General features: G+C 69.2%; 5 protein-coding genes across 5 annotated transcripts; 2 read left to right on the top strand and 3 right to left on the bottom strand.

Moving 5' to 3' along the window:
* The first annotated feature begins 422 nt into the window (after positions 1 to 422).
* B3GALT4 (beta-1,3-galactosyltransferase 4) lies at positions 423 to 3,113 on the top strand. The gene is given in 3 exon segments (XM_082076749.1): positions 423 to 469; positions 551 to 974; positions 976 to 3,113. Coding segments are annotated over 2 exon segments (1,431 nt in total). The 5' UTR covers positions 423 to 469; positions 551 to 674; the 3' UTR covers positions 2,107 to 3,113.
* Positions 3,114 to 3,383: 270 nt separating this feature from the next.
* On the bottom strand, positions 3,384 to 10,926 carry WDR46 (WD repeat domain 46). The gene is given in 17 exon segments (XM_082076750.1): positions 3,384 to 3,516; positions 3,598 to 3,699; positions 4,339 to 4,434; positions 4,796 to 4,890; positions 4,999 to 5,025; positions 5,028 to 5,108; positions 5,111 to 5,141; positions 5,838 to 5,991; positions 6,082 to 6,181; positions 6,594 to 6,729; positions 7,368 to 7,518; positions 8,115 to 8,219; positions 8,332 to 8,393; positions 8,512 to 8,599; positions 9,319 to 9,431; positions 10,599 to 10,679; positions 10,786 to 10,926. Coding segments are annotated over 17 exon segments (1,665 nt in total). The 5' UTR covers positions 10,915 to 10,926; the 3' UTR covers positions 3,384 to 3,402.
* Positions 10,927 to 11,632: 706 nt separating this feature from the next.
* RPS18 (ribosomal protein S18) lies at positions 11,633 to 13,920 on the bottom strand. Its single transcript, XM_082076755.1, has 6 exons — positions 13,846 to 13,920; positions 13,479 to 13,577; positions 13,314 to 13,400; positions 12,365 to 12,466; positions 12,164 to 12,255; positions 11,633 to 11,745 (listed from the first exon to the last, which is right to left on the bottom strand). The coding sequence occupies exons 1-6, from the start codon at positions 13,846 to 13,848 to the stop codon at positions 11,670 to 11,672; spliced, it is 459 nt and encodes a 152-aa protein (XP_081932881.1). The 5' UTR covers positions 13,849 to 13,920; the 3' UTR covers positions 11,633 to 11,669.
* Positions 13,921 to 13,927: 7 nt separating this feature from the next.
* On the top strand, positions 13,928 to 22,231 carry VPS52 (VPS52 subunit of GARP complex). Its single transcript, XM_082076752.1, has 20 exons — positions 13,928 to 13,968; positions 14,583 to 14,703; positions 15,215 to 15,267; positions 15,408 to 15,483; positions 15,608 to 15,675; positions 16,496 to 16,671; positions 16,745 to 16,895; positions 17,484 to 17,584; positions 17,657 to 17,789; positions 18,907 to 18,964; positions 19,056 to 19,189; positions 19,279 to 19,434; positions 19,509 to 19,627; positions 20,762 to 20,885; positions 20,967 to 21,062; positions 21,153 to 21,260; positions 21,393 to 21,458; positions 21,566 to 21,677; positions 21,753 to 21,871; positions 21,955 to 22,231. The coding sequence occupies exons 1-20, from the start codon at positions 13,951 to 13,953 to the stop codon at positions 22,099 to 22,101; spliced, it is 2,136 nt and encodes a 711-aa protein (XP_081932878.1). The 5' UTR covers positions 13,928 to 13,950; the 3' UTR covers positions 22,102 to 22,231.
* Positions 22,232 to 22,233: 2 nt separating this feature from the next.
* RING1 (ring finger protein 1) lies at positions 22,234 to 26,679 on the bottom strand. Its single transcript, XM_082076754.1, is given in 9 exon segments — positions 22,234 to 22,725; positions 23,310 to 23,423; positions 23,425 to 23,470; positions 23,544 to 23,617; positions 23,619 to 23,850; positions 24,729 to 24,889; positions 24,891 to 24,945; positions 25,022 to 25,182; positions 26,386 to 26,679. Coding segments are annotated over 9 exon segments (1,023 nt in total). The 5' UTR covers positions 26,464 to 26,679; the 3' UTR covers positions 22,234 to 22,623.
* Positions 26,680 to 27,924: the final 1,245 nt, after the last annotated feature.

The following is a 27,924-nucleotide window of genomic DNA, read 5'->3' as shown; positions in this document are numbered from 1 at the left end:
CACGCCTCCATAATAACACCACGCCCTCTCTCCGTAAAGACCACGCCCCCTCGGGGACTCAAACCACGCCCCCCCCGCACCCCGTCCACTAATCCCCGCTCCCCTCCGCCGAGACCACGCCCCCTCCATTCCCCCGCCCCCGGCGCGGCGCGCACGCGCGGTCCTAGCGCCGCTCCGCCCCGCGGCCCGTGGCGTCCCCGCGGGGTCCCCTTGGCGTGGGGGGGACACGGGGAGGGGACCCCCCCCACCCCCTCGGTGAGGATGTGGCGGCGGTGGCGCTGGCGGGGGGCGGGGCGCTGGGCGGGGCGGGGGGCGGCGCTGGCGCTCGTGCTGCTGGCGCTGGGGCTGGGGGGGGCGGGGGGGGCGAGGAGCTGCTGGCGGAGCTGCTGGCGGCCTGGGCCGAGCGGGGGGGGGAGGGGGGGGGCCCGGCGGGGGGGGCGGGGGACGCGGGGTTCGCACTTGATGCAACGTTTGCAAACGGTGTGAACGGTTGCAATTGTTGCAAACGGTGCAATAGTTGCGAACGGTGCAGGGTTTGCAGACAGTGCAGGTTTGCAAACGGTGTAAACGGTGCAATTGTTGCAAATGGTGCAGGGCTTGCAAACGGTGCAATAGTTGCAAACGGTGCAGGGGTTGCAAATGGTGTAGGGCTTGCAAACGGTGTAAACGCTGCAATGGTTGCAAACGGTGCAATAGTTGCAAATGGGGCAGGGGTTGCAAACGGTGCAGGGGTTGCAAGCGGTGTAAACGGTGCAATAGTTGCAAACGGTGCAAACGCTGCAATAGCTGCGACCGGCGCAGACGTTGCATGGGCCGCAGCGCTGGCGGACGCCGCGGTTCTCGCCGCCCCCTCGGCGCCCCCCCCGCTCCTGCCGCCCCCCCCGCCCTGCAGCGCCCCCTCCCCGTTCCTGCTGGTGCTGGTGCCCAGCGCCCCCTCGCACGCCGCCCAGCGCCAGGCGCTGCGGGACACGTGGGGGGGGCGCGCGGCGCCCGGGGGGGCTGAGCGCCCGCACCGTGTTCGTGCTGGGGCTGCCGGCGGCGCCGGCCGAGCAGGCGGCGCTGGCGCTGGAGCGGCGGCGCCACGGCGACCTGCTGCAGGGCCGCTTCGCCGACACCTACGCCAACCTGCGCCTCAAGACGCTGCTGCTGCTGCGCTGGGCGGCCGCGCGCTGCGCCGGCGCGCGCTTCCTGCTCAAGGCCGACGACGACGTCTTCGTCAACCTGCCGGCGCTCGCCACGCACCTGCGCGCGCGCCCGCGCCCGCGCCGCCTCTACCTGGGCCGCGTGCACTGGCGCGTGCGCCCGGCGCGGGACCCCGGTTCCCGCCACCACGTGCCGGCGGCGGCGTTCGGCGGCGCCGCGTTCCCGCCGTACTGCAGCGGCACGGCCTACGTGCTGTCGCGCGCGGCGGCGCGGGCCGTGCTGGCGGCCGCCCCCCACGTGCCGGCCGTGGCGCCCGAGGACGTGTGGGTGGGGCTGTGCGCGCGCCGGGCCGGCGTGGCGCCGCGGCACTCGGCGCGCATGGCGGGCGCCGCGCGCTTCCCGCCCGACCGCTGCTGCATGGGGGAGCTGCTGCTGAGCGCGCACGGGCTGCGGCCGCACGAGCTGCGCGCGGCGTGGGCCATGCTGCACGGGGGGGGCGCGGAGGGGGGGGCGCGCACTGCGGGCTCCTGCAGCGCGCGCTGGGGATGCTGCGCTGCCGCGCCTTGGCCGCCATGCAGTGGGTCTGGGGGGGGTAGGGGGGGCGGGGGGCGCGGGGGCAGCGTGGAGGCGACTCAGCCCCGGTGCAACGGGGACAAGGATGCTGCACGTGCTCAAGGAGCTGCAGCAGCCCCAGGATGCAGCGTGAAGACTCAGCCCTGGTGCAGCAGGGACAAGGACATTGCATGGGGTTGCACGTGCCCAAGGAGCTGCAGCAGCACCAGGATGCAGCGTCTGGGAGGAGCAGCCCCAGTGCAACGGGGACAAGGATGCTGCAAGTGTTTGAGGAGCTGCAGCAGCCCCAGGATGCAGCATGAAGACCCAGCCCTGGTGCAACAGGGACAAGGACATTGCATGAGGTTGCATGCACCCAAGGAGCTGCAGCAGCCCCAGGATGCAGTGTGAAGACTCAGCCCTGGTGCAACAAGGATGTCACATGGGGTTGCACATGCCCAAGGAGCTGCAGCAGCATCAGGATGCAGCATCTGGAAGGAGCAGCCCCGGTGCAAGGGAGACAAGGACGTTGCATGGGGCTGCACATGCCCCAGGAGCTGCAGCAGCCCCAGGATGCAGCATGAAGACCCAGCCCCAGTGCAAGGGGGACAAGGACGTTGCATGGGGTTGCACGTGCCCAAGGAGCTGCAGCAGCACCAGGATGCAGCGTGAAGACTCAGCCCCAGTGCAACGGGGACAAGGACGTCGCATGGGGTTGCACGTGCCCAGGGAGCTGCAGCAGCCCCAGGATGCAGCGTCTGGGAGAAACAGCCCCAGTGCAACGGGGACAAGGATGCTGCAGGTGTTTGAGGAGCTGCAGCAGCCCCGGGATGCAGCGTGAAGACCCAGCCCTGGTGCAATGGGGATGAAGATGTTGCACAAGGTTGCACACATTGGAGGGGCTGCAGCAGCCCTGGGATGCAGTGTTGCAGCTGCAGCAGCTCTGGATGCAGCGCTGCAGCTGCAGCAGCCCCGGGATGCACCATTGGAGCTGCAGCAGCTCTGGATGCACCATTGCAGCTGCAGGATCTCTGGATGCAGCTGCAGGATCTCCGGATGCAGCGTTGCAGCGGGATGAAGACCCAGCCCTGATGCAACGGTGACAAGGACGTCACACGGGGACGATGACATCACACGGGGACAATGACATCACACAGGGACGATGACATCACACGGGGACAATGACATCACACGGGGATGATGACATCACACGGGGACATTGCGCGGTGCTGCAGCGTCCCCAGGTGTGACGGTGACAAAGCCACCGCAGGGACAATGACGTCACACGGTGACAATGACGTCACACGGTGACAATGACGTCACACGGTGACAATGACGTCACACAGTGACAATGACGTCACACGGTGACAATGACGTCACAGCGTCCCCATCCCCGCTGCAATAAACCCCCCAGGGCTGGTGACAGCGCGGTGGCCTTTGGCTTTTGGGGGGGGGTGGAGGCTTTCATGGGGGGGGACACATGTTGGGGACCCCCAGGGTGGGGGGACACTGGGGGCCGCCATATTGGGGAGGGGACCCCATAGTTTGGGGGGGGGTGCACACTGACACACTGGGGACCCCAAAGTGGGGGACACACTGGGGACCCCCATATTGGGGGGGGATGGATGGATACCAGGGACCCCGAAGTTGGGGGGGACGCACATTGATACACCGAGGACCCCAAAGTGGGGGACCCCCCCCTCAAGTTTATTTCCGGAAGCGCTCGAGCGCCCCCCGTTTTGGGGGGGGGGTGGGGGCGCCCCCTTTCGGCCCCTCCCCCGCCTTTTTCTCGCGCTGCTCCACGTTCTCCCGGATGGCGGCCTGGGGGGGGGACACAGGACACAAAATAAGGGGGGGCCCCCCAAAAACCCGCGGGGGGGGCTGGGGGGTCCCCGCACTCACCCGCAGCTGCTCGTGGGCCACCTGGCGCTTGCGGCGCTGGGGGTCGCTGCCCTTGACCCTGCGGCGCGGCTTGAACTTGACCTTGGCCTGCGGGTCGAAGCCCTGGGGGAGCCCCGGGGGGGTCAGGGGGAGGTCAAGGTCAAGGGGAGGTCAGAGGGGTCAAGGGGAGGTCAGGGGGAGGTCAGGGGGGTCAGGGGAGGTCGGGGGGTTTGGTGGGGTCAGGGGGAGGGCGGGGGGGGGTCAGAGGGGTCAGCGAGAGGTCAGGGGGGTCAGAGGGAGGTCAGAGGGAGGTCGGGGAGGTCAGGGGGAGGTCAGGAGGGTCAAGAGGGTCAAGGGGAGGTCAGGGGGGTACGGGGGGGTTGGGGGGGTCAGAGGGAGGTCGAAGGGTTTGGGGGGGTCAGGGAGGTCAGGGGAGTTTGGAGGGGTCAGAGGGAGGTCAGAGGGGTCAGAGGGAGGTCAGGTGGGTTTGGGGGGGTCAGAGGGAGCTCAGGGTGGTTTGGGGGAGGTTGGGGGGGGTCAGGGGGGTTTGGGGACTCAGGGGGCTTTGGGGGGTCAGGGGGAGCTCAGGGGGGTTTGGGGGGTCAGGGGGTTTGGGGGTCAGGGGGAGCTCAGGGTGGTTTGGGGGGTCAGGGGGGTTTGGGGGGCTCCGGGGGTTTGGGGGTCAGGGGGAGCTCAGGGGGGTTTGGGGGCTCCGGGGGTTTGGGGGTCAGGGGTGGGACCCCGGTGGGGTGGGTCCCGCACCAGGCGCTGGATCCGCTCCTCCCGCTTCTGCTCCAACGTGGCTCTGTCCACGTGGCCCAGCTGGGACGGGTCCAGGGTCAGGAGCTCGGCCGGGATCTGGGGGGCAGAACAGGGGTCACGACCCATTTGGGGGGGTCACGACCCATTTGGGGGCGTCCAAAACCACTTGGGGGGGCCAGGAACCACTTGGGGGGGATTAGAACCAATTTGGGGGGTCAGGAATGATTTGGGGGGGTCAGCAGCACTTCAGGACCCCCCCAAGGGGGGGCATCCCCATCACTTTAGGGGGGTCCCATCCCTTTTGGGGGGGTCCCATCACTTTAGGAGGGTCCCATTCATTCTGGGGTGTCCCCATTATTTTGGGGGGCTCCCATCACTTTAGGGGGGGTCCCATCCCTTTGGGGGATCAACCCCAGCCCCCCCCCCCCCCAATTTTGGGCTGCCCCCCCCCCTTTACCTTGTCCAGCAGCGCCTTGACCTCCCACTCCTGGCGCTGCCGGCGGCTCCGGAACGGGTTCAGCTCCAGCGCGTCGAAATTGGGCTCCCCCGCCCCTAAAATGGGCCAAAAAAGGGGGGGTTGGGGGTTTGGGGGGTCATGGGGGGGTTGGGGGATTTTGGGGGGGTCATGGGGGGGTTTTGGGGTGCGGGGGCCCCACTCACCCGGCACCAGGAGGCTGCTGAACCCCCCCCGTGCCCGACCCCCAGCACGTCCTCCAGGGGGCAGAAGTGCAGGGCGTGGGGGGGGCGGGGGGGGCGGTGACACAGGAAGGGCTGGGGGGCCCCTCCCCCACCCCCCGGAACACCTGGGGGGGGAAGATGGTCAGTGGGGGGGGGGGGAAATGGGGGGTGGGGGGGGAAGTGGGGGTGGGGGGAATGGGGGGAAATGGGGGATGGTGGAAATTAGGGGTTGGGGGGGGGATTGGGGGCAGGAAATGGGGGAAATTGGGGGTTGGGGGGAAATTGGGGTTGGGGAGGGAAATTGGGGGGAAATTGGGGGATGAATATTGCAGGGGAAATAATAAATGGGGGGGAATAATAAATGGGGGGGGAATAATAAATGGGGGGGGAAATAATAAATTGGAGGGGGAATAATAAATTGGAGGAGCAATAATAAATTGGGGGGGGAATAATAAATTGGGGAGGGAATAATAAATTGGGGGAAATAATAAACTGGGGGGAAATAACAAATCGGGGGGGCTGCCCCCTCCCCCCCATAGCGCCTTTTTTGGGCGGGAAACCCCAATTTCGGCGTTTGTGGGTGCGGAAGAGTCCAAGCAGCCGCTTTGCGGGGGGGTTTGGGGTTCCCATGGTGTCATTGGGGGGGTTTTGGGGTTCCCATGGGTGTCATTGGGGGGGGTTTGGGGTTCCCATGGTGTCATTGGGGGGGGTTTTTGGGGGTTCCCATGGGTATTATCGGGGGGGGCGGGGAGCGGGTGCCTCCCCTCCCCCCCCTCCCCTAGAGCCCGTTTTGGGGTGCAGGGGGGGGGTTTGGGGGTCACCGTGATCTGGTCCCCGCAGGCGGCCGCCAGCGCCCCCCGCTGGCTGAAGTCCAGCAGCCCGGCGCCCAGCGGCAGCGCCCGCTCGCCCAGCGCGCGCCACGTCCGCACGTCCCACACGCGCAGCCGTCTGTCCGTCCCGGCCGACGCCATGTACCTGGGGGGGGGACACACACACACACACACATAGGGGGGTGACACCCCAAAAAAAAACCCCAAAAATGGGGGAAACGGGGGGTTTGCTCACGTGCCGGTGGGGTCGACGGCGAGCGCCCGCACGGCGCCGCGGTGACACAGCAGGCGGACCAGCGGCTCCGGCACCGACGGGCACCAGAGCGTCACCGTGCCTGGGGACAACGGGTCAAGGTCAAGGGGTTTGGGGGGTCTGGGGGGTTTGGGGGGGGTTTGGGGGGGATTTGGGGGGGTTTGGGGGTGTTTGGGGAGGGGGTGTTTGGGGGGGGTTGGGGGGGGTGGTTTTGGGGGAGTCTTTGGGGTTTGGGGAAGCTTTGGGGTGTTTTTAGGGGTGTTTTGGGAGTGTTTGGGGGGCTTTTTGGGGGGTTTGGGGGTGGTTTATGGGGGTGGTTTTGGGGGGAGGTTTGGGGAGCCTGGGGGGTTTCTGGGGGGTCTGAGATGGGTTCTGGGGGTGGTTTTGGGGTGTTTTGGGGGTGGTTTGGGGGCTTGGGGGGTCTGGGGGTGGTTTTGGGGGTGGTTTTGGGGGGGTCTGTGGTGGTTTTGGGGTGTTTTTGGGGCTCCGGGTACCGTTGCTGTGGCCCAGGTGCACGATGGCGTTGGTCGGGTTCTGCGCCATCACGGCCAAGCGGCCGCCGCGGGTGGCGAGCGCGGCCACCTCCTGCCCCACCGACACGTCCAGGTACTGCAGGAACCCGGCCGCGTTCTGTGGGAAACACCGCGTTGGCACGGGACCCAGGCGTTCGGGGGACCCAGGCGTCCGGGGAGGGACCCAGGCGTCCGGGGGGATCCAGGCGTCCGGGGGGGACCCAGGCGTTCGGGGGACCCAGGCGTCCGGGGGGACCCCCCCTCCCCACCCACCATTGGGGGACCCAAGCATTCACGGGGACCCAGGCGGCCGGGGGACCCAGGCATTCAGGGGGGGACCCAGGCGGCCGGGGGACCCAGGCGTTCGGGGGGGGACCCAGGCGGCCGGGGGACCCAGGCGTTCGGGGGGGGACCCAGGCGGCCGGGGGACCCAGGTGTTCGGGGGGGGACCCAGGCATTCAGGGGGGGACCCAGGCATTCGGGGGGACCCCCCTCCCCACCCACATTGGGGGACCCAGGTGTTCGGGGGGGACCCAGGTGTTCGGGGGGGACCCCTCCCCACACATCATCAGGGGGACCCAGGCGTCCGGGGGAACCCAGGCATTGGGGGAAGCCCCCTCCCCCACACATCATCAAGGGGACCCAGGCGTCCGGGGGAACCCAGGCATTAGGGGAAGCCCCTCCCCACCACCCAGGGACCCAGGCGTTCGGGGAAGCCCCTCCCCCGCCCCCAGGGACCCAGGCGTCCGGACGCACGGCGGTGGCCAGCAGCAGGTGGAAGGGCAGGAACTGCAGGCGCAGGACGCCGGGGAAGCGCTTGAGGCACTGCAGCTCCAGGCCCTGGTTGTCGTAGACGTGGAGCCAGCGCCGCTGCGCCACGGCCAGCAGGGACTCGCTGTGCAGCCACCTGCGCGACACGGGACACCGTGGGGACACCGGGGACAACTGGGGACGGGACATGGGGCCACCGGGGACAACTGGGGACGGGGGGACACGTGGGGGATGTGGGGGACGTGGGGACACTTGGGGGACACCTGGGGACATGGGGGAACCTGGGCATGGGGGGACACCTGGGGTTGGGGAGGGATGGGGGGACATGGGGACACATGAGGATGGGGGATGTGGGGACACCTGGGGACATGGGGACACCTAGGAATGGGGGGGACATCAGGGGACAGGGAGGGATGGGGGAACACGTGGGGATGGGGGGACATGGGGGGACACCTGGGGACGGGGGGGACATGGGGAGGGATGGGGGATTTGGGGATGTGGGGACACCTGGGGACGGGGGGCACATGGGGGACACCTGGGGGATGGTGGGGGACATGGGGGACACCTGGGGATGGGGGGACATGGGGACACGTGTCCTCCACATGTCCCCCTGCGTCCCCCTGTCACCTGTGTGTCCCCAGTTCCCTGTGTCACCCCCATGTCCCCACATCCCTCTGTGTCCCCACGTCCCCCACGTGTCCCCGTGTCCCCCCGTGTCCCCGTGTCACTCACGCCACGTCGGCCACGCTCTCCATGACGTTGATCTCGCACATGAGCCGCTTCGTCCCCCACTCCATGGCGGCCACGTGGCCCCTTCGGCCGCCCAGCAGCAGGTACCTGGGGACACGGGGGACACGGGGTGACACGGGGACACGGGGGACACGGGGGACACGGGGGACACGGGGTGACATGGGGGACACGGGGGACACGGCGGCCCGGCCGCACTCACCGCCCATCGCGCGTGTAATCCACCCGGTACGGCCCAAACTGCTCCAGTCTCAGCTCAAAGTGCTGCGGAAACGCGGGGTCAGACGCCCCGAATCGGGGCCACCCCGTCCCCAGGGGTCACCGGGGGTCCCCGGGGGTCACTGAGGGTCACCGGGGGTCACCGGGGGTCCCCGGGGGTCACCTTGGCGGCGCTGGCGATGTCCACGGCCTCGGCGATGTCCCCTTGGGTCACGGTGCAGGTGTCCTCGCCGGGGTCGGCCTCCAGGAACCTGCGGTGAGGGGACACGGGGGTGACACGGGGACGGGGGGACACGGGGGGGACACAGAGGTGATGGGGTGACACGGGGGACGTGTGGGTGACACGACGGGCACGGGGTGACACAGCGGTGATGGGGTGACATAGGGGTGACATGTAGGGACGTGCGGGTGACACAAGGATGACATGGGGGTGACTACAGGGGGGATGGAGTGACACAGGGGTGACACGAGGGGACATGGGGGGAACACGGGCGACACGGGAGGACATGGGGGTGACTACAGGGGTGACACAAGGGGACACGGGGGGAACATGGGGGTGATGGGGTGACATGGGGGGACACGGGATGACACAGGGGGACATGGGGGTGATGGGGTGACATGGGGTAACACAGGAGGACATGGGGGTGACTACAGGGGTGACACAAGGGGACACGGGTGTGATAGGGTGACATGGGGCAACACGGGGTGACGCAGGGGGACAGGACGGACATGAGGGTGACACAAGGTGGACAAGGGTGACATGGGGGGACATGGTGGGACACAAGGGACATGGGGGACACAGGGGTGATGGGGTGACACCAGTTGACACAGGGGGACATGGGGGGACGTGGCAGTGACAGGGGGTGACACCAGGGGACACGGGGGGACACAGGGGGACATGGGGGTGACAGGGGGTGGCGCGGGGGACATGGGGGGGACATGGGGGGACACGGGGGGACAGGGGACCCACCCCGGCTCCTGGGGCAGCAGCAGCTCCGCTCTGGCCGCCCCCTCGGCCGCCGCCTCCCCGCGCTGCCCCCAGAGCTGCAGCTGCCGGCGCAGCCGCGGCCGCACCGCGCGGGGCTGGGGACGGGACACGGCACGGTGAGCGGGGACACGGGACACAGACACGGGACACGGGACACGGCACGGTGAGCGGGGACACGGGGACATGGTGAGAGGGGACACGGGACACGGGGACACGGGACACGGGGACACGGGACACAGACACGGGTGAGAGGGGACATGGGGACACGGGACACGGTGAGAGGGGACATGGGACACAGACACGGGTGAGAGGGGACATGGGACATGGGGACACGGGACACGGTGAGAGGGGACATGGGGACACGGGACACGGGGACACGGGACACGGTGAGAGGGGACACGGGACACGGGGACAGGGGACACGGTGAGAGGGGACACGGGACACAGGGACACAACACGGTGAGTGGGGACACAGACACCGACACGGTGAGCAGGGACACGGGGGACATGGGACATGGACACAAGGTGAGTGGCAACACGGGGGACACGGGGTGAGGGGGGACACGGGGGACACGGGGTGAGCGGGGACCCCACTCACCCCCAGGACCCCCAACACCTCCCACCCCCCCAGGCCCCTCTGCACCCCCAAACCCCCCAACCCCCGTGTCCCCCCCGCTGCTCCTTTCCGGGGACCCCAACCTCTGCCCCTCCCCCATTTTCTCCCCCCCAAGTCCCCCCAATCTCCCCCCCGCCCCCAATCCCGCCAAGACCCTCCAATGTCTCCCCGCCCCTCCAGCCCCCCAAGTTTTGCCCCACGACCCCCCAAGACCCCCCGGTTGCCCCCAGGACCCCCCGGTTCCTCCCCAGGACCCCCCGGTTGCCCCGAGGACCCCCCGGTTCCCCCCCAGGACCCCCCGGTTCCCCCAGGACCCCCCGGTTCCCCCCCGGACCCCCCGGTTGCCCCGAGGACCCCCCGGTTCCCCCCCAGGACCCCCCGGTTCCCCCCCGGACCCCCCGGTTCCCCCAGGACCCCCCGGTTCCCCCCGGACCCCCCGGTTCCTCCCCAGGACCCCCCGGTTCCCCCCCGGACCACCCGGTTCCCCCAGGACCCCCCGGTTCCTCCCCAGGACCCCCCGGTTGCCCCCAGGACCCCCCGGTTGCCCCCAGGACCCCCCAGTTCCCCCCCCGGACCCCCCGGTTCCCCCCCGGACCCCCCGGTTCCCCCCCCAGGACCCCCCGGTTCCCCCCCGGTTCCCCCCTCACCGCTTTCTCCGCCGCCCCCCGCAGGAACCGCTTCACCCGGGGCCGGGCCAGGGGAGCGGGGCCGGGAAACGGGTCCTTGCGCTGCGGGGACACGGGGTTGGCACGGGGAACCGGGGAACCGGGGAACCGGGGAACCGGGGAACCGGGACCCCCCGGCTCCGGGGCCGCCCCCGCCCGCCCCGCTCACCCCAGACACGCCGCCCGGCCCCCCCCGCTCCCGGCCCCGCTCGTTGGCCGCGGGGCCCGGCCCGGCCCGGAGCCGCCGGGGCACGGAGCGGGACCGCCCGCCGCTCGCTGCCGCCGCCGCCGCCGCCATCCGCCGCCACGTGTGGCGCCCGCCCGCCTCTTCCGGCGCTGTAGCCAATGGGAGAGCGGCGAAGGCCATGGTGCGGCCAATCAGAGCGCGGCGGCGCGGCGGAAGGGCGAGGCTGGCGGCGCCATGTTGGTGGTTGGCAGGGAGGTGTTAGGGAAAGCGGCGCCGCCATGTCGGTTGAGGGCGGCGTGGAGAGCGGCCACGTTTGTTGAGGGCAGGCAGGGGGGAGAACCAGCACCGCCATCTTTGCTGAGGGCAGCCGAGGGCACCGTTACCACTGCGGGCGGCTCCTGCGCACGCGTGAGCCGGGCTTGCACACGAGGGGCGGGGCTTGCACACGAACGTGGGCGGGGCTTGCCCAGCACTCCAAGCCCCTCTGCCCCTTGCACGAGGGCCCGTCCTCGTGCAAAACCTCGTCCTCGTGCAAGAAGTCGCCCTTGTGCAAAGCCCTTGTGAGGCCCCACCCCTGTACAACACGCGGCCCTTGTGTAAATCTCCGTCCTCGTGCAAAGACCCATCCTTGTGCAAACTCCTCGTGTGACGCCCCATCCCCACCCCAAACCCCGTCCTCGTGCAACAACTCATCCTCGTGCAATGACTCATCCTTGTGCGAGGACTTGTCCTCGTGCAAATTCCCCGCACGAGCCCCCCACCCTCGTGCCAGGCCCCGCCCCGCGCGCGGCCCCTCCCCCGGCGCAGGCACACTCGTGTCACACTCGTGTCACCACAGGCGTCACTTTTATTGCCCGCCCCCCGCGTCACTTCTTCTTGGACACGCCGACGGTTCGGCCGCGCCGGCCCGTGGTCTTGGTGTGTTGGCCCCGCACGCGCAGCCTGGGGGGACACGGGGGGACACGGGGGTCAGGGACGCTGTCCCCAAGTGTCACGCCCCCCCACCATGTGCCCAACCCCCCCCCGGTGTCCCCAATTGTCACCGACCCCCTCAGTGTCCCCAAATCCCCCCATCACCCCCACAAGTGCCATGTCCCCCTCCCGTGTGCAGCCACCTCAGGGACCCTGTCCCCAAGTGTCACCTCCCCCGGTGTCCCCAAAACCCCCTGGTGTCCCCAACCACCCCCCCAGTGTCCCCAAATCCCCTTCTCCCCCCTAGAAGTCCCACTACTCCCTCCAGCCTTTAGGGAAACAACAGCAGTCCCGGTGACCCCACCCCCAGGTGTCACCACCCCCCGTGTCCCCAACCCCCCCGCGATGTCCCCAAGCCCCCCCCCGATGTCCCCAAGCCCCCCCTCACCCCCAGAAGTGCCGCAGCCCCCGATGCGCCCGGATCTTCTTCAGCCGCTCCAGATCCTCCCGCAGTTTGTTGTCCAGCCCGTTGGCCAAAACCTGGGAGAGGGGGGGACAGGGGACGTCAGGGGACATCAGGGGACATCAGGGGACACTTGGGGACACTCGGGGACACTCGGGGACACTTGGGGCCGCGTGCCCCCCCCACCTGGCTGTATTTGCCGTCCTTCACGTCCTTCTGCCGGTTGAGGAACCAGTCGGGGATCTTGTACTGCCGGGGGTTCTGCATGATGGTGATGACGCGCTCCACCTGGGGACAACCGCGGTGACACCCCCGGGACGGCCCCGACCCCCCCAGGGACGGCCCCGACCCCCCATGATGTCCATGACCCCCCCAGGGACGTCCCCAACCCCCCAGAGCTGTCCCCAGCCCCCCAAGTGATGTCCCAACCCCCTCCATGATGTCCCCAACCCCCACGTCTCCCCCCGCCCGGGGATGTCCCTGACCCCCCGTGATGTCCCCAACTCCCTATGATGTCCATGACCCCCCAGGGGTGTTCTCATGCCCCCAGGGACGTCCCCAATCCCCCTGAACTGTCCCCAAACCCCAGGTGATGTCCCCAAACCCCCAGGTGATGTCCCCAACCCCTGCCCTGTGTCCCAAACCCTTCTATGATGTCCCCAACCCCCACGTCTCCACCCCCACCAGGGATGTCCCCATGATGTCCCAAACCCCCATGATGTCCATGACACCCCCCCCAGGACGTCCTCATGCCCCCAGAGATGTCCCCACCCCCCAAGAACTGTCCCCAACCCCACCATGATGTCCCCAACCCCCCAGGGATGTCCCCAACCCCCCAGGGATGTCCCCATGATGTCCCAAACCCCCTATGACGCCCATGACCCCACCCAGGATGTCCTTATGCCCCCAGGGATGTCCCCAACCCCTCCATGATGTCCCCAGCCCCTCCACCATGTTCCCAACCCCCCTGCCATGTCCCCAAGCCCCACGTCCCCTCCCCTCCAGGGATATCCCCGAGCCCCCCTGATGTCCCCAAGCCCCAGGGATGTCCCCGACCCCCCCAGGGATGTCCCCGACCCCCCATGATGTCCCCAACCCCCCCATGATGTCCCCAACCCCCCCATGATGTCCCCACCTCATCCTCGGTGAGCTCCCCGGCCCGCTTGGTCAGGTCAATGTCCGCCTTCCGCAGCACCACGTGCGCGTAGCGACGTCCCACGCCCTGGGGGTGACAAAACAGGGGGGTCGGGGGGGGGACACCACTCGTGTCCCCCCCCCCGCGTCCCCCGCGTCCCCTCACCTTGATGGCCGTGATGGCGAAGGCGATTTTGCGGCGCCCGTCGATGTTGGTGTTGAGGACACGCAGGATGTGCTGGAACTTCTCCGGGATCACGAGGGACTGGAGGGGACACGGTGGCACCGGGGAGGTGGCGGGGTGGGACAGTCACGGGGGTGCGGACACGCGGGGCCGGGGAGGCCCGGTCGCCATGGCGGCGGAGGGGGGGGGGGGTCCGATCTCATCCGGCCGCCGCCGCCATCCGCTCCCGCCGCCGCCGCCATCGCGCCGCCATCGCTCCCCCGCATCCCCCCGCATCCCCCCGTTCCCTCCCCGCCGCCCCCTCGCCCTCCCCGGGCCGCGATGGCGGCCGATTCCGCCCGGCGCCCACCATGGCTGCGGCTGCGCCTCCCGCCGGCTCCGCTGGAAGAGAGAGTCCGGAAGTGGCGTCGGGCCGGAAGTGGAGGGGCGGGGTCATGTGACAGGAGCCGCTGTCATGGCGGCGGAGGCAGCGGTGGGGCCGCGATCGGCGGGGGGACCCGGGAATCGAGGGGACCGGGGGGATCGGGGGGACCCGGGCGGTTCGGGGGGACCCGGGAATCGGGGGGACCGGGGGGATCGGGGGGACCCGGGCGGTTCGGGGGGACCCGGGAATCGGGGGGACCGGGGGGATCGGGGGGACCCGGGGGGATCGGGGGGATCAGGGGTTTGGGGGGACCCGGGGGATCAGGGGGACCCGGGAATCGGGGGGACCCGGGAATCGGGGGGACCGGGGGGATCGGGGGGACCCGGGGGGATCGGGGGGACCCGGGAACCGGGGGGACCCGGGGATCGGGGAGACCCGGGAATCGGGGGGACCCGGGGGGTTCGGGGGACCCGGGGGGATCGGGGGTTTGGGGGGATCGGGGGACCCGGGGATCGGGGGGATCGGGGGGTTCGGGGGACCCGGGGATCGGGGGGACCCGGGGATCGGGGGGATCGGGGGTTTGGGGGGACCCGGGGGATCAGGGGGACCTGGGGGGATCGGGGGGACCCGGGGGGATCGGGGGGACCCGGGGATCGGGGGGACCCGGGGGGTTCGGGGTTTTGGGGGGACCCGGGGGGGCTGAGCCGCCGCCCGTGCCGCAGGTTCGGGGCCCGGAGCCGCCGCTGGAGCCGGAGCTGGAGCCGGAGCCGGAGTTGGGTCCCGGCCCCACCGAGGCCGAGCTGGAGCTGGAGGGGGAGGAGCTGGTGCTGGATGAAGTGGACGGTGGGGACGGGGGGGACACGGGGACACAGGGGACACAGGGGACGGGGGGGACAGGGGGACACAGGGGATGGGGGGGAACACAGGGGGACACGGGGGGCGGGGGGGATGGGGGGACACGGGGGACACGGGGGATGGGGGGACACGAGGGGGACACGGGGGATGGGGGGGCAGGGGACGGGGGGACACAGGGGACAGGGGGACACGGGACAGGGGGGGACACTGGGGATGGAGGGACACGGGATGGGGGGGACACTGGGGACAGGGCGACACGGAGGGGACACGGGGGTCGGGGGGAGACACAAGGGACTGGGGGGGACACAGGGGACAGGGGGACACGGGGTTGGGGGAGACACAAGGGACTGGGGGGGACACGGGACCTGTGACAGGAGGGGGGGCCCTGGGGGTGTCAGGGGGGTGGAGACAGTTCAAGGGGCTTTTGGGGGACATGGGGGTGTCGGGGGGGGGGGGGTGCAGTTTGGGGACAGCGGTGCCACCCCCCGTGTCCCCCCAGTTCACATCCAGGCCAACCTGGAGGACGCGCTGGTGCAGGAGGCGCTGAAGACGGTCAGTGACCCCCCAAAATAAACCCCCCGTCCCCACGGGGCTGTCCCCACCCCGGTGACACGAGTGTCCCCCCCGTGACACGAGTGTCCCCACCCCGGTGACACGAGTGTCCCCCCCACGTGACACGAGTGTCCCCGCAGGGCGTGGACCTGCGCGAGTACTCCAAGCAGGTGGAGCTGGAGCTGCAGGAGGTGGAACGCGCGTCCATCCGCGACTGTGTCCTTTGGGGGGGTGTGACATGGCGGGGGGGCCGCACTGTCCCCAGGGTGTCCCCAGGGTGTCCCCAGGGTGTCCCCAGGGTGTCCCCAGAGTGTCCCCAAGTCCTTAACGCCCCCCCCAGACATCAAGGAGAGCGAGAACATCGCGTCGCTGCACAACCAGATCACGGCGTGCGACGCCATCCTGGAGGTGAGGGCGGGACGGGGCGTCCCCACCGTGTCCCCAGTGTCCCCAGTGTCCCCAGTTCCACCCCAGTGTCCCCAGTTGTTCCCAGTGTCCTGTGTCCCTCCCGGTGTCCCCAGTTCCATCCCAGTGTCCGTAGTGTCCCCCATGTCCTCTCTCAGTGTCCCCTCCTGGTGTTCCCATTTCCCTCCCAGTGTCCCCAGTGTCCCCATCCCCTCCAAGCGTCTTCAGTCCCCTGTCGGTGTCCCCAGTGTCCCCCATGTCCCCTCCCAGTGTCCCCTCCCGGTGTCCCCAGTTCCATCCCAGTGTCTCCATCCACTCCAAGCGTCTTCAATCCCCTCCCAGTGTCCCCAGTGAGTCCCCTCCTGGTGTCCCCTCCTGGTGTCCCCAGTTCCATCCCAGTGTCCCCATGTCCCCGTGTCCCCAGCGTCCCCACGGTGTCCCCAGTGTCCCCGCGCTGTCCCCTCACCCCGTCCCCCCCAGCGCAAGGAGCAGACGCTGGGCGCACTCCAGAGCGACCCGAGCAGCATCAGCTGCCACATCCATATGCTGCAGGTGTCCCCAACGTGTCCCCTCCCAGTGCCCCCTCCCGCTGTCCCCAGTGTCCCCAAGGTGTCCCCAGTGTCCCCGCGCTGTCTCCTCACTCCCATCCCCCCAGCGCATGGAGCAGACGCTGGGCGCCTTCCAGAGCGACCCGAGCAGCATCAGCTGCCACATCCATATGCTGCAGGTGTCCCCGGTTCCATCGCAGTGTCCCCATGTCCCAGTGTCCCCAGGGTGTCCCCAGTGTCCCCGCGCTGTCCCCTCACGCCCTGTCCCCCCCCAGCGCATGGAGCAGATGCTGGGCGCCTTCCAGAGCGACCTGAGCAGCATCAGCAGCGAGATCCGCGCGCTGCAGGAGCACTCGGTGGCCATGACCCTGCGGCTCCGCAACCGCCGCGCCGTGCGCCGCCAGCTCGGCCGCCTGCTGGACCAGCTCGTCGTGCCCCCCGCCATGATCAGGTGCGGCACCCGACCCCCCCGGACCCCCCCGCGGTGTCCCCGTCGTCACCTCCCCCCCCGTCCCCCCCTCCAGCGCCATCCTGGAGGCGCCGGTGACGGAGCCGCAGTTCCTGGAGCAGCTGCGGGAGCTCAACGGGAAGATCGAGTCGGTGAAGGAGCAGGCGTTCCGCGACACCGTGGCCTGCGCCGACGTGCAGCACGTCCTGGAGAAGCTCAAGATCAAGGTACCGCCCCCCAAAAGCTCGGGGACACCCCAGAACCTTCACCCCCCCAGAACCTCGGGGACACCCCAAAACCTGCATCCCCGGAACCTCAGGGACACCCCAAAACCTTCACCCCCCCACACCCCCCAGAACCTCGGGGACACCCCAAAACCTTCACCCCCCCCACCCCCAGAACCTCGGGGACACCCCAAAACCTTCACCCCCCCCAGAACCTCGGGGACACCCCAAAACCTTCACCCCCACCACACCCCCCCAGAACCTCGGGGACACCCCAAAACCTGCATCCCCAGAACCTCAGGGACACCCCAAAACCTTCACCCCCCCTGCCCCCCCAGAACCTTGGGGACACCCCAAAACCTTCACCCCCCCCACACCCCCCAGAACCTCGGGGACACCCCAAAACCTTCACCCCCCCCAGAACCTCGGGGACACCCCAAAACCTTCACCCCCCCCCGCCCCCCCAGAACCTCGGGGACACCCCAAAACCTTCACCCCCAGAACCTTGGGGACACCCCAAAACCTTCACCCCCCCCGCACCCCCAGAACCTCGGGGACACCCCAAAACCTCCACTCCCCCCCAATTCGCAGGCGGTGACCAAGATCCGCGAGTTCGTGCTGCAGAAGATCTACTCGTTCCGCAAGCCCATGACCAACTACCAGATCCCCCAGAACGCGCTGCTCAAGTACAGGTGGGGCGGGGGTGACCCGGGGGGGCCGGGGGGGGCCGGGGGGGTGTCCCGGTGTCACCGCGTTGCCGGCAGGTTCTTCTACCAGTTCCTGCTGGCGCACGAGCGCGCGGCGGCGCAGGAGCTGCGCCAGCACTACGTGGACACCATGGGCAAGATCTACCTGTCCTACTTCAAGTCCTACAGCGCCCGCCTCATGAAGATCCAGGCGGGTCTGGGGGGGTCCTTTGGGGGTTGGGGGTCCCTCCCGGTGGCCCCAGTTGTTCCCAGTGTCCTCTGTCCCTCCTGGTGGCCCCAGTTCCATCCCAGTGGCCCCAGTGGCCCCAGTTCCATCCCAGTGTCCCAGTGGCCCCTCTTGGTGGCCCCAGTTCCAACCCAGTGGCCCCAGTTCCCTCTCAGTGCCCCCAGTTGTCCCCATTGTCCCCAGTGTCCCCTCCATGTGTCCCCAGTTCTCTCCCAGTGTCTCCAGCATTCCCAGTATCCCCAGTGTCCCCTCCTGGTGGCCCCAGTCCCCTCCGAGTGTCCCCAGTCCCCTCCCAGTGCCCCAGTGTCCCCTCCCAGTGGCCCTAATTCCATCCCAGTGTCCCCAGTTCCCTGCCAGTGTCTCCAGTTGTCCCCAGCGTCCCCTCTCGGTGTCCCCAGTGTCTTAGTGTCCCCCCCCAGTGTCCCCAGTGTCCCCTTCCAGGGTCCCACTGTCCCCGGTGTCCCCATCCCCCCCCAGTGTCCTTGTCCCCCGCCCAGAGTCCCAGTGTCCCCATATCCCCCCAGAGTCCCAGTGTCCCCATCCCCCCCCAGTGTCCCTATCGCCCCCAGTGTCCCCATCCCCCCAGTGTCCCCATATCCCCCCAGTGTCCTGGTGTCCCCATCCCCCCCGCAATGTCCTTGTCCCCCGCCCAGAGTCCCAGTGTCCCCATATCCCCCCAGAGTCCCAGTGTCCCCATCCCCCCCCAGTGTCCCTATCGCCCCCAGTGTCCCCATCCCCCCAGTGTCCCCATATCCCCCCAGTGTCCCGGTGTCCCCATCCCCCCCGCAATGTCCTTGTCCCCCACCCAGAGTCCCAGTGTCCCCATCCCCTCTCAGTGTCCCCATCCCCTCCCAGTGTCCCCTTCCCCCCAGTGTCCCAGTGTCCCCATCCCCCCCCAGTGTCCCCATCCCCCCCAGTGTCCCCATTGCCCCCAGTGTCCCCATCCCCCCCCCAGTGTCCCCATCCCCCCCAGTGTCCCCATCCCCCCCCAATGTCCCCATCCCCCCCAGTGTCCCCATCCCCCTGGTGTCCCCACCCTGGGGGGGGCCACCCCCCCGCGCTCTGACCGCGTTCCCCGCAGTACGAGGAGGTGGCGGAGAAGGACGATCTGATGGGGGTGGAGGACACGGCCAAGAAGGATATCCCAGCATCGGGGGGGGGGGGGCGGCGCTCGGGGGGGCCGGGGCGCTCGGGGACACCCCCCCGTTGTTTCCTTAACCCCCCCCCCACGCTTCTTCTCCAAACCGTCGCTGAAGAACCGCAACACGGTGTTCACGCTGGGCAACCGCGGCGCCGTCATCGCGGCGCCCGAGCTGGAGGCGCCCATCATCGTGCCGCACGCCGCGCAGAAGAGCGACCTCAGGGTCCGGCCTTCGGGGTGACGGGGTTTTGGGGTTCGGGGAGGGGGGGGGGGGCGCGTCCTGAGGTGTGTCCGTGTGTCCGTCCCCCGCAGTTCCCGTTCGAGTCGCTGTTCCGCAGCCAGCACTACGCGCTGCTGGACACCGGCTGCCGCGAGTTCGCCTTCCTCTGCGACTTCTTCATGGCCGCGGGCGCCGCGGCGCTCGAGCTCTTCGACTCCGTCATGGGCCGGACCTTGGCCATGTTCCTGGTGCGTGGGGGGGTTGGGGGGCCCCGTGGGGGGGTCAGACCGCTGACCCCCCCCCGTTGCGCCCCGATGTGTAGAAGCAGATGGACGCGTACGTGGGCGACTGCTACGACGGCATCGCCGTGTTCCTCTGCATCCACATCGTGCTGCGCTTCCGCGCCATCATGGCCAAGCGCGGCATCCCGGCGCTCGACAGGTCAGCGGGGGGGGGCGCCAAATGACCCCCCCAGATCTCATGGGGAACCCCCCCCAATCTCATGGGACCCCCCAATCTCGTGGGACCACCCCTAAATCTTGTGGGATCCCCCAAATCTTGTGGGACCCCCTGAATCTCATGGGACCCCCAGATCTCGTGGGACCCCCCAACCTCATGGGGACCCCCCAAATCTCATGGGATCGCCCAAATCTTGTGGGACCCCCCCAGTCTCATGGGACCCCTCAAATCTTGTGGGACCCCCCCAAATCTCGTGGGACCCCCCCCCAATCTCATGGGGACCCCCCCAAATCTCATGGGATCCCCCAAATCTTGTGGGACCCCCCCCCAATCTCATGGGATCCCCCAAATCTTGTGGGACCACCCCCAAATCTTGTGGGACCCCCCCCCAATCCCATGGGACCCCCCAAATCTCATGGGACCCCCCCCCCCCAAGTCTCATGGGACCACCCAAATCTTGTGGGGACCCCCCAAATCTCGTGGGATCGCCTGAATCTTGTGGGACCACCCCCAAATCTCGTGGGACCCCCCAAATCTCATGGGACCCTCCAAATCTTGTGGGATCCCCCCAATCTCATGGGACCCCCCAAATCTCGTGGGATCGCCCAAATCTTGTGGGACCCCCCCAATCTCATGGGGACCCCCCAAATCTCATGGGATCCCCCAAATCTTGTGGGACCCCCCCCAATCTCATGGGACCCCCCAAATCTCATGGGATCGCCCGAATCTTGTGGGACCACCCCCAAATCTTGTGGGACCCCCCCCAATCCCATGGGACCCCCCAAATCTCATGGGGACCCCCCCCCCAAGTCTCATGGGACCACCCAAATCTTGTGGGACCACCCCCAAATCTCGTGGGACCCCCCCAATCTCATGGGACCCCCCCAAATCTTGTGGGGACCCCCCAAATCTCGTGGGATCGCCTGAATCTTGTGGGACCACCCCCAAATCTCGTGGGACCCCCCAAATCTCATGGGACCCTCCAAATCTTGTGGGATCCCCCCAATCTCATGGGACCCCCCAAATCTCATGGGATCGCCCGAATCTTGTGGGACCCCCTGAATCTCGTGGGACCCCCCAAATCTCGCGGGACCCCCCCAATCTGTGCCCCCCCAGGTACTGGGAGGCGCTGCTGGAGCTGCTGTGGCCGCGTTTCGAGCACATCCTGGAGCTGAACATCCAGAGCATCCAGAGCACCGACCCCCAGAAACTCGGCTTCCTGGACACGCGCCCCCACTATGTAAGAGCCGGGGGGGAATTTTGGGGTCCCCCCGCCCCCCCCAAACCCTCCTGACCCCCCCAAATCATCCCGACCCCCCAGATCACGCGCCGCTACGCCGAGTTCTCCTCGGCCATCGTCAGCATCAACCAGACCTTCCCCAACGAGAAGACCAACGCGCTGCTGGGGCAGCTGCAGGTATTTTGGGGGGGCGGTTCAGGGACTCAAAGAGTGACCCCCCCCACATTTTTGGGGGCCCCCAACACCCCCGTTTCCCCCCCCACAAAGGTGGAGGTGGAGAACTTCGTGCTCCGCGTGGCCGCCGAGTTCTCATCCCGCAAGGAGCAGCTCATCTTCCTCATCAACAACTACGACATGATGCTGGGCGTCCTCATGGTAACGACCCCCAGACCATGGGACCCCCCCAAACCATGGGGACAACCCCCCCCCAAACCATGGGGACCCCCCAAAACGAGGGGCACCCCCAAATTTAATGGGGGGGGCTAATATCCCCCGTTTCCCCCCCAGGAGCGAGCGGTGGAGGAGAGCAAAGAAGTGGAGGGTTTCCAGCAGCTCCTCTCCGCCCGCACGCAGGTACCACCCCCCCTATTTTTGGGGTCCCGCAAACTTTGGGGGGTCCCCCTTTCTCAGGGGGCGTCCCCCACATTGGGGGGGGTCTGAAGAAGGGGTTCCCCCCCCAGGAGTTCATTGAGGAGCTGCTGTCCCCCCCATTTGGCGGCATGATCGCCTTCGTCAAGGAGGCCGAGGCGCTGCTGGAGAAGGGGCAGCTGGAGCGGCTGCGCGGGGAGGAGGGTAAGAAAGGGGGGGGGGTCAATATTGGGGACCCCCCATGACTATTGGGGTTCATGAGGGTGCGTGTCCCCCCAGCTCGCGTCACCCAGCTGGCTCGAGGCTTCTCCAGCACCTGGAAGGCGTCGGTGGAGTCGCTGAGCCAGGACGTCATGAGATCCTTCAGCAACTTCAAGAACGGCACCAGCATCATCCAGGTGACCATTTCGGCCTGGGGGGGGGGTTTGGGGGGGTCCTATGGAACTGGGGCCCCCCTGACCGCCCCCCCCGCCCCGCGCAGGGCGCGCTGACGCAGCTGATCCAGTATTACCACCGGTTCCACAAGGTGCTGGCGCAGCCGCCGCTGCGGGCGCTGCCGGCGCGCGCCGACCTCATCAACATCCACCACCTCATGGTGGAGCTCAAGAAGCACAAACCCAACTTCTAAATGATGGGGGGGGGGGGTCTGTGTGTCCCCCCCACCCCCAGGTGGCTGTCTGTCCCCTCCCCCCCCCCGTGTTGTCATATTGTCACCCCTGGGGGTGACACCCCACGAAACGCGCAAATAAAGGTGAGAAAGGACGCGAGTGATGGTTTATTGCTGGGGGGGTTGGGGCCACCACTGTGTGACCCCCCCACCAGGTGACATCACCCGCTGCCACGGGGGACGCACCGGGGGGGTCACCCCACTTTGCGGGGGGGGGCGTGGGGAGGTGGGGACCCCCAGGGAAATGTCACCCCCCCCCCACCATGTCCCCATTAACCCCCCCAATTCCTCCCTGGGTGGGGGACAATGGGGCTGCCCCCCCCGCAGGTGACAAGGGACCGTCCCCCCCACCCAGTGCCCCCCAGTCCAACAGCAAACCCCTCTGGCCCCCCAGCCAGTCCGAGGGGTGACGCTGGGGGGTCCGTGGGGTGACCCCTGGGGGGGTCCGTGGGGTCACCCCAGGGGGGGTCCCCGTGCCCCCCCCTATTTCTGCTCCTTGGTGGGCGCGTAGTAGAGCTCCAGGGGTTTGCTGAGCTTCCAGTACTTCTCGTTCACCAGCTCCAGCGTCAGGGACCCGTTCAGGGTCTGGGGGGAATTAATGGGGGGAATTAATGGGGTGACCCCCCCGGAACTCCCCAGTCCCTCCCGTGGGTCCCCCGTGTCCCCCACAGTCCCGTGTCCCCCCCAGTGCCCCCAGCATCAGGGACCTGGCCAGGGTCTGGGGGGTCACACTTAACGTGGTGACTCCCCTGGTTCCCCCGTGTCCCTGTGTCCCCCCCGTGTCCCCAATGTCCCCATGTCCCCGTGTCGCACCGTGAAGCTGCCATTGGCGGCAATGTGGATGCTGTACACATGTCCCCCCATGTCCCCAATGTCCCCATGTCCCCGTGTCGCACCGTGAAGCTGCCGTTGGCAGTGATGTGGATGCTGTACACGTGTCCCCATGTCCCCCCGTGTCCCCATGTCCCCGTGTCGCACCGTGAAGCTCCGTTGGCAGCGATGTGGATGCCGTACACGTGTCCCCATGTCCCCCCATGTCCCCATGTCCCCGTGTCCCCAATGTCCCCGTGTCGCACCGTGAAGCTCCGTTGGCAGCGATGTGGATGCTGTACACGTGTCCCCATGTCCCCCCCCTGTCCCCAATGTCCCCAATGTCCCCATGTCCCTACCGTGAAGCTGCCATTGGCGGCGATGTGGATGCTGTACTGCTTCTCGCTCACGTCCCCCAGCGCGGCCTCGGGCCCCCCCGGCGCCTCCTCCAGCGCGATGCGCAGCGCCAGGTACTCTGGACAGGTGATCCACCGTGGCGTTGGACGTCGTCTTCACGTACCTGCGCGACGGAAACGGCTCCACCCGTGTCCCGTGTCCCATGTCCCCCTGTCCCTGTCCCTGTCCCATCTCACCGTGTCTGCGCGTACTCGCCCTTGTCCACCAGCAGGGGGTGCGGTCTGAACACCAGCTCGATCTCGCTGCCCCCCCGCGTCCCCGCCGGGCTCGGGGCTGCCCCGCCCGGCCACGCCCTCCTGGGGCGGGGTCTCGGGCTCGGGCTCCGCCCCCGACTCGTCGGAGCCGCGGGAGCGCTTGCGGCTCGGCCCGGGCTCGGCGGCACCGGACGCGCCGCTCAGCTGGGAGCGGCTGTCCCCGGTGTCCTCGGGGCCGCTGAACGTCGCCGTGTCCGACTCGGCCTGCAGCTTCCGCACCCGCTGCGCCCTGCGGGACGGACGGGGGCTGGGACTGGGGGGCTGGGGGACTGGGGGGAATGGGAGGGACTGGGGGGACTGGGGGGAATGGGGGGACTGGGGGGGACTGGGGGGAATGGGGGGGGTCTCGGGGGGGGGACTGGGGGGGACTGGGAAGGACTGGGAAGGACTGGGAAGGACTGGGGGGGGGCTGGGGGGGACTGGGGGGAATGGGGGGAATGGGAGAGACTGGGGGAAATGGGGGGGGACTGGGGGGGGACTGGGAGAGACTGGGGGGGGACTGGGGGGAATGGGGGGAATGGGAGAGACTGGGGGAAATGGGGGGGGACTGGGGGGGGACTGGGAGAGACTGGGGGGGGACTGGGAGAGACTGGGGGGGGACTGGGAAGGACTGGGGGGGACTGGGAGCCATTGGGAAGAGCTGGGGAGGACTGGGATGGACTGGGAGGGACTGGTGTCCCCAAGCCCCACGGTGTCCCCAAGCCCCACAATGTCCCCACAGTGTCCCCAGTGTGTCCCCAAGCCCCATGGTGTCCCCACAGTATCCCCAGGCTCCATGGTGTCCCCAGGCCCTGTGGGTCCCCGCAGTGTCCCCAGGCTCCATGGTGTTCTCAAGCCCCGCAGCATCCCCACAGTGTCCCCACGGTGTCCCCAAGCCCCGCGGCATCCCTGCAGTGTCCCTGCGGTGTCCCCAAGCCCTGCAGTGTCTCCACAGTGTCCCCACAGTATCCCCAAGCCCCATGGTGTTCCTGCAGTATCCCCAGGCACCACGGTGTCCCCACGCCCCATGGTGTCCCCACAGTATCCCCAAGCCCCACAGTGTCCCCGCGGTGTCCCCAGCCCCGCTGCAGCGTCCCCGCGGTGTCCCCGGCCCCGCGCTGTCCCCACCTGTGCAGCGCCTGCATCTTGAGCCCCTCCTCGATGCTGCTGCTGAGCGCCTGCTGGTTGTGCAGGCGGCTGAGCTTGGCCAGCACGCGGTCCTGATGCGCCTCGTACTCGTCGCGGCTCGGGTAGATCTTGGAGATGAGCGCGTCGAAGTTGGGGTCGGGGCCGCAGCGAGCGCTTGGACACCAGCTTCTTGCGGCACGTGGGGCACTCCTTGTTCCTGGGGGGGCACGGCGGTGAGGGGACGCGCGGGGACGCCGCGGGGACGTCCCGGTGACACCGCGGGGACGCCGTACCCGCTGCGCAGCGCGGTGACGATGCAGTCGGAGCAGAAGCGGTGCAGACACTCCTTGGTGGTCATGGTGTTCTTGAGCATGTCCAGGCAGATGGGGCACATGAGCTCGCTGTGCAGGCTGCGCGGGGACACCGCGATCTCCGTGCCGTCCATGATGGCCTCCTGCGGGGACACGGCGGTGACGGGGACGCGGCGGTGACGGGGACGCGGCGGGGACGGGGGACGCGGCGGGGACGGGGGACGCGGCGGGGACGGGGACGCGGCGGTGGCGGGGGACGCGGCGGTGGCGGGGGACGCGGCGGTGGCACCCGGCTCGGGGACAACCCATAGAGACACAGCTCCGGGGTTTGGGGTGACACGATGGCATCTCCCACCCTGGGGACACCCCCTGGGTCTGGATGTCCTGGGCTTGGGTGACAGGACACTGTGACCCCCAAGGGACACCCCAGGTCCCCTGTCCCCCAACCCTGGGGACACCCCCTAGAGCCACATCTCCGGGGTTTGGGGTGACAGGACAGGATCTCCCACCCTGGGGACACTCCTGTGCCTGGATGTCCTGGGCTGGGTGACAGGACACTGTGACCCCCCAGGTCCCCTGTCCCCACCCCTGGGGACACCCCTGGACCAGGTCCCCTGAACAGGGGGGACGGGGCAGCGTCACCCAGCTCGGGGACACCCCCTAGAGACACAGCTCCGGGGTTTGGGTGACACGACGGCATCTCCCACCCTGGGGACACCCCAAGGGGACACCCCCTGCGCCTGGATCTCCCCAGGGACACCCCAGGTCCCTTGTCCCCACCCCTGGGGACACTGTCTCCCACCGTGGTGACACCCCGGGGCTCGGGTCCCCTGAACATGGGGGACAGGACAGTGTCCCCCAGCTCGGGGACAACCCATAGAGACACAGCTCCGGGGTTTGGGGTGACACGACGGCATCTCCCACCCTGGGGACACCCCAAGGGGACACCCCAGGTCCCCTGTCCCCACCGCTGGGGACACCCCTGGACCAGGTCCCCTGAACTTGGGGTGACAGGACAATGTCCCCCACCCTGGGGACACCCCAAGGGGACACCCCCTGGACCTGGGGACACCCAGCGACACCCCAGGTCCCGTCCCCACCCCTGGGGACACCCCAGGACCCAGGTCCCCTGAACTTGGGGTGACAGGCCAGTGTCCCCCCCCGGGCCCCCCCCGTGCTTTGGGGTGTCCCCTCCCCTCGGGTGCCCCCCCGCACCCTGCGGTGTCCCCAGCCCCGTGTCCCCTGTCCCGCCGCCCCCCCAGGACTGTCCCCATGTCCCCCATTCCGGGGGTGTCCCCGGTCCCCCCCCCCCCGGGGTCCCGCGTCCCCGCCCCGTGTCCCCGCACCTGCGGGGTTCGGTGCAGCTCGTACAGACTCAGCTCCCAGGTCTTGCTGGCGCTCTGCGCGTTGGCGGGGGCGGCCATGGCGGGGGGGCGGCCACCGGAGGCCCCGGGGAGCGCCGAACCGGCCCCGGGGAGCCCCGAACCCCCGGGAAGGGCCGAACCGGCCCCGGGAAGCCCCGACCCGGCCCCGAACCCCCGGAAGGGCCCGAACCGGCCCCGGGAAGCCCCGACCCGGCCCCGCGGCCTCTCCCGGTCCCCCCTTCCTGCCGCTTTCCGAGGGGGGGAGCGCCTCCTGTCTGCGTCACTTCCTGCTCGCCCGGGGTGATGACATCACCGCCCTCATCCCAGCTCGCACCCGCCTCCTCCCGCAGCCAATCACAGCCGCGGAGATTCTCCCGCGGGTCCTGCTAGCCAATAGGATTCATCCCACCGGGCTCTCCCCGCCAAGCGGGCGGCTCGGCCAATGGGAAAGCGGCGAGGGTGCAAGAGGCGGGGCCGGGGTCCAGGAGGCGGGGCCGGGGAAGCGGGGGCGTGGTCTGGAGTAGGGGGCGGGGCCTCAGAGGCACCTGCCGCGGGCAGCGGGGGAACCGGGGGGGACCCGGGGAGCTGGGGGGACCGGGGGTCGGTAGCCGCTCGGTGTCCCCGGTGCCCAGTGTCCATAGGAGCCCCGGCTCGGTGTCCCACATGTCCCCGGGGTCCCGGTGCCGATTGGAGCCCCGGTTCGGTGTCCCCGGTGTCGGTTGGAGCCCCGGTTTGGTGTCCCCGGTTCGGTGTCCCCGGTGTCCCCGGTGTCCCGGTGCCGGTTGGGCCCCGGTTCGGTGTCCCCGGTGTCCCGGTGCCGGTTGGAGCCCCGGTTTGGTGTCCCCGGTTCGGTGTCCCCGGTGTCCCCGGTGTCCCGGTGCCAGTTGGGCCCCGGTTCGGTGTCCCCGGTGTCCCGGTGCCGGTTTGAGCCCCGGTTCGGTGTCCCCGGTGTCCCGGTGCCGGTTGGAGCCCCGGTTTGGTGTCCCCGGTTCGGTGTCCCCGGTGTCCCCGGTGTCCCGGTGCCGGTTGGGCCCCGGTTCGGTGTCCCCGGTGTCCCCGGTGTCCCGGTGCCGGTTGGGCCCCGGCTCTCGACGTCCACACCCAACTCTCGGCGCACACAAGAATTGCGTTTGGACAATCACGAGCCGGTGCCCGGTGTCGCGGGGGGGCGGGGGGGGGGGACACCGGGACCCCCGGGACCCTCCCCCGGTGCCGGCGCCGCCCCGGACCGGCGGGGGAACCGGGACCCGGGCCGGGGGGGCGATCCGGGGGCGGGTCGGAGCATCCGGGGGGTCCGGGGATCACCGGGAACCGGGGCCGGTTCCACCGGGGGCGGATCGGGGCATCCGGGGCGGGGGGGGGGTCCGGGGATCAGCGGGAACCGGAGCCGGTTCCACTGGGGACGGGTCAGGGGATCCCGGGGGGATCCGGGGATCAGCGGGAACCGGGGCCGGTTCTACCGGGGGCGGGTCAGGGGATCCCGGGGGGTCCGGGGACCGTCGGGGAGCGACTCCGGGTCCA

The sequence above is a fragment of the Streptopelia decaocto genome, assembly GCF_964273445.1.
Source record: "Streptopelia decaocto genome assembly, contig: HAP1_SCAFFOLD_339, whole genome shotgun sequence".
Lineage (NCBI taxonomy): Eukaryota > Metazoa > Chordata > Aves > Columbiformes > Columbidae > Streptopelia > Streptopelia decaocto.
Note: the sequence above shows the minus strand (reverse complement) of the source record. Positions and strands in the feature narration are given on the sequence as shown.